This window comes from Triticum aestivum, chromosome 1A (genome assembly GCF_018294505.1).
Source record: "Triticum aestivum cultivar Chinese Spring chromosome 1A, IWGSC CS RefSeq v2.1, whole genome shotgun sequence".
Lineage (NCBI taxonomy): Eukaryota > Viridiplantae > Streptophyta > Magnoliopsida > Poales > Poaceae > Triticum > Triticum aestivum.
In genome coordinates this window covers 116,730,230-116,735,052 of record NC_057794.1, presented here as the reverse complement: position 1 = coordinate 116,735,052, position 4,823 = coordinate 116,730,230, and the positions used below count along the sequence as shown (strand labels likewise).

At 43.6% G+C, this 4,823-nt stretch overlaps 1 protein-coding gene across 1 annotated transcript; it reads right to left on the bottom strand.

Annotated features, from left to right (window-relative positions):
• Nucleotides 1-899: 899 nt before the first annotated feature.
• On the bottom strand, nt 900-2,783 carry LOC123039953 (60S ribosomal protein L10-2). The gene is made up of 4 exons (XM_044462931.1): nt 2,719-2,783; nt 1,431-1,932; nt 1,258-1,339; nt 900-1,149 (listed from the first exon to the last, which is right to left on the bottom strand). The coding sequence occupies exons 1-4, from the start codon at nt 2,726-2,728 to the stop codon at nt 1,084-1,086; spliced, it is 660 nt and encodes a 219-aa protein (XP_044318866.1). The 5' UTR covers nt 2,729-2,783; the 3' UTR covers nt 900-1,083.
• Between the last annotated feature and the right edge of the window lie 2,040 nt (nt 2,784-4,823).

Genomic DNA, 4,823 nt, shown 5'->3' with positions numbered 1-4,823 from the left:
CGTCTATTGGTATTTCGCTTGTGGGTGAAGGGATTCGTCGGCGTCAAAGGCTCCAACAGACCGATCCCAACGTTGCTATCCCTGGGATATCATGTTTGGTCAATTCTCAATTGTGCTCCCAAATTCAGATCACCCTACTGGTAATTCTAGGGATTTCAAACAAGGAAGTGGGGAAATGGAATGGCAAACTGACATGAATTTTTTATTTTTTATTTTTAAAAAGAGAAACTGAAACGCGGTTCGGATGCATCAAAGACACCAGCAGACGAAACACCAACCAACTGAACGAACTAGGCGTCCTGAAAGTGTATACTCCCTCCGTCCGGTAAAGAGTGAACGTTTGGCTTTAAAATTTGTTCACAAAAAAGTATACTTCTATCTTCCCAATACATTTTAAAGTAGATAAAAATACTTCTCTCTCATCACACGGTAATCAAGACCAATAAGAAGCTACACATTGTCTTCTTAATTTTTACATGCGCTTAGCTCATTGGAAGTTGGTTAATTAAAGAGGGGAGAGATGATGACTTGCATTTTTCCAATGCATTTTTTACTTCACTCCATAATTTATCCTAAAATCTATTTTTTACTTCACTCCATAATTTGTCCTAAAATCTCTAGATGTTCACTCTTCACCAGACGGAGGGAGTACTACTCTACTAAACGCCAGCAAAATTGACCGGCAGACGATACACTAACCAGACATCCGGAAATTGTATACTGCTTAAAAAAGACCCTTACAAAAAAAATAAGGTGCAAAGGCCAGAATTTTGCTTCACTCTTCACAGAATGTTTCAAACCATGTGAACGTATAACATTTTCCTTGGGTAGCTTCACAAAATGAAGCATCAAATTCAAACACAGGACAACAACCACAGCAAAATACATTGACAAACGAATTCAAGTAGTAATGATTCAACAGGCCATTCATATTAGTACCATCATCACAAAATAGATAATATCTTCCATAACAAGGTTCGACACAACATTCAGACAAAATAACATAGCACCACAGGCACTTGGAATCTAAGTTCCACACGGTAAAATAAGTTTCGATAGAACGGATAGACTTCTTCTGCTAGATTATGCAGCAGACAGGAAAGCTTGTCCAGGGGCACGGTTTGCAAGGCGGCCATGGCATCCGAGCAGCTGCAAAGCCAGACATGAAACAATTAGATGATGCAGGGACAACAGTTTACCAAGGCAGGATAAATAAGTTCATCTTCAAAACAATTGCCCAGGATCAAGTATATCTACCTTAGCGTTGACTCCATCAGGCAAGATCCTGCCCTCACTCTTGAACTTGAGGTAGTCATTGCGGTTGAACTTGGTGAAGCCCCTGAAAGAGGCAGCACAAAATTAGAGATATGGCACACAGAAATTTTGACAAGAATATCATCTCAGCACATGAAACAATCTTCAGTGCTTACCACTTCCTGCTCTCAATGATCTTTTGGCGGCCAGGGAACTTGAACTTGGCACGACGAAGGGCCTCAGTAGCATGGATGGCATTGTTGGGCTTGCACCGCACAGAAAGGAGGACCTGCCCAATGGCAACACGGGCACAGACTCCCTGCGGCTTCCCGAAAGCACCCCTCATACCAGTCTGGAGCCTATCAGCCCCGGCACACGAAAGCATCTTGTTGATACGGAGCACATGGAACGGGTGAACCCTGACCCTGAGGTGGAAGGCATCCTTTCCTGCATGCTTAGTCATGTACTTGTTGCAAGCAATACGGGCAGCCTCAAGAGCCTCACTGGACACATTCTCCTTCTCCCATGAGACAAGGTGAACACAGTGAGAGAACTCATCGACACCCTTCTTCTTCATGCCGACATCATAGATCCTGATCTTAGGGTCAGGCACACCACGGCAGTACCTTGACTTGGGGTATGGCTTGTTCTTGATCTGCCGATAGCACCTCGCAGGTCCTGACCAGAGAATTGTCATTACCAGAACAGAACAACTAAAAGCAGCAAACATGCAAAATAACATTTTAATTTGCAGTGAACATTCAAAAGAATGTGCAACTCAGTTAAGACACTGCTTCTTTCCAGGTACAGAGAATGAAACAGTTTAATTTGCACCACATTCAACTCTAGATATGAGCAACATGTACAATCAGACTCAATTTAAGATAGGTTACCATTGACAGGGAAAGAAGAGATTACTAACTACCATGATTCAACATGAGCAGTTGGCAAGTTGATCAACAACTAGCCACAACAACTACTCATTCAGCTTCATAGAATATCATTGGCCATACAACCCTACCAACAGCAGCAGTGCTTAGAATAACTTAAAAGCAAGAGCATACAGATCTTCATTTCCTAGCATAGTACATGAAAGAGCACAGGAAATATCAACATCCGAGAAGCCTAGAGCATTTTTCGGGCACCATTTAACAAACAGACACTAAAATGAAACGAACAGAGTATGACCCGCAGCTTGAACTACTCAAATGTTGTTTCGAATCACCACATGAGAACAGCTACGGGCATGAATTTATCTTGCCAAATCCACCAGACAGAAACTAAATAAACATCGGGAGTAACACATACCACAGGTTCCGCGCGGCTACGACGGATCTAGGCCAGATTCACACGCAACCGCGCCAATTCAAACGATTGCACGAACCATAGCTACGGCCAGATGAACGCTAGACTAGAGTAACATACACGCAAGGGCGAGAGGGGGAGGGTAAAGCGCGTGCTTACTTCTCCCCATGGCGACGGCGGCTCGAGGCAGGCGGCGGCTGCGGCGGCGGCGGGAGACGGAAGAGCTGCGACTAGGGTTTGGTGTGGATCCACGGGGCCGCTTATATAGAGGTGGGGATTGCGAATGGGTTGCTGTCCTGGCTGGGGTTTCCGCGTGGAGGTGGTGCTATTGGACTTGGACTGTCCATATTGGGTCTGCGTCATGCGTGACCGTGGAGCTATTGGGCCTGAGGAGAAATTAGTCCAGGCCCAGAAAACACCAGAAGATTCGGGCCACACTTTACTCCCAGTATTAGCCGTTGGATTTTTCAATCGTTCGGCTCAAATCTGTTTGCTTTAACCCGTGTCATATATTGGACTTGGACTGGCCGACGTCTACATTTGGTTTGCGTCATGCGTGACCGGGAGTTTGGGCCCCAGGAGGAAATGGTTTAGGCCCAGAAGCACCACATTTGTGTCATGATTAGCAGAAAACTATCACTTCACGATTTGTGACATTTCGCACCGAACCGAAAATCTGACGGTGACAAAAACATTGAGCCTTTTTAGCACATTTTGACATGGTTGATCCCTCGTGGTTCGAGTACGTCGACGGCGCGCCATTAACAGCTCTGTCCGAAGCGACTGGGGCGGCCCAACCCGAGCGCTCCCTCCGTCACTCCCGTCCCTCGCTTTCTCTCCCTCAAGTTACTCCTCTCCCTCTCCTCTCTCTCTCTCTCTCTCTCTCTCTCTCTCATGGGCATGGCGGTGGTGGCGGCTCCGAATCCATCGGCGAGGTAGTGGTGAGGACAAGGCGTGGTGGACAGAGCATGAAGCGTGGTTGGCCGGCATGGCGGGGGCGTCCTTTGCAAGGAGGGGATGAAGATTGTTGTGGCAACACCATATTCATTTTAGAGTATTTCATCATCGCCAGTGCCGGCGGCAGCAGCTCTCGCCCATGCCCTCACGGTGATGGTCGAGCCCCTAGGTGAGTTGCCTTCCTTTCTCCACTAGCAAATGTCGTTGCTGGAATTCTAGGGATCCGGATAAGTGAAGTATGGTTTGCTGGAATTGTAGCAAATTTCGTTGTTGGACCTAGTTAACAGGATCTTGTTGTTGTTGTTTGTGACTGAATGGACCAGAACTTGTTTGACTGGATCTTGTTGTCTTCTTTGACTGAATCTTGTTGTCCTGTTTGACTGGATTTTAGAACTCTAAATTAACTGAAACATGTCTTGTTTGACTGAATTTTAGGACTCTAAATTAACTAAAACATGTCATGTTTGACTGAATTTTAGGATTCTAAATTAACTAAAACATGTCATGTTTGCTGAATTTTAGGACTCTAAATTAACTGAAATTTGTCTTGTTTGACTGAATTTTATGGTTCTGAAATAGAGTTTTAGACTATCTATCTGGAGTACTCATCTAACTTGGTGCCTTCAAATGGTTAATCATTCTAAGGTTAGTTACTTTACCGATTGATATATGTAGTTTGCATTTGAAAAATCCTTATGCGATGCATGTAACTGACACTAAATGCCACTATTGAATTTTGCAGGGTGTTGTGCAGTGGGTACATGAGTAAAATTTGGGTTGAGTGGTGCAGTGGACAAGTTGACCAGAGAAGGAGTGAGTCATTGTACATGTTTTAAGTGACTTTACTGATGTGAAATGTTAGTACGTGTGCTCAATTTAATGTTCAAACTAGTTTCAAAGTTGTGTTGATTAAAGACATCAACTGAACCTACCTAGGAGAGAGACAACATGCAATATCCAGACTTGTAATGTTCAGACTATATTCAATCAAACTATGAAATACTACAAAATAGAAGGATTCTCTGTTTCATAACATTTTATCTTTGCATTGACACCTAGAGCACACCTATAGTTCCATGGAAAACTAACTGAAGAAAGACTAGGTTGAAACCTATAGTTTCATGATAACATTTTATTTTTGCATTGACACCTAGAGCACACCTATGTTAACCTGAACATGTTCTTTGCATTGAAACCTAGAGCACCAAAGTTTAAGATTTAGATAATATGACCACCAAAGTTTTATCACACATAACTTGTCTTGAAATATTCAGATAATATGAGCACGATGACATTTCTTGTGATAT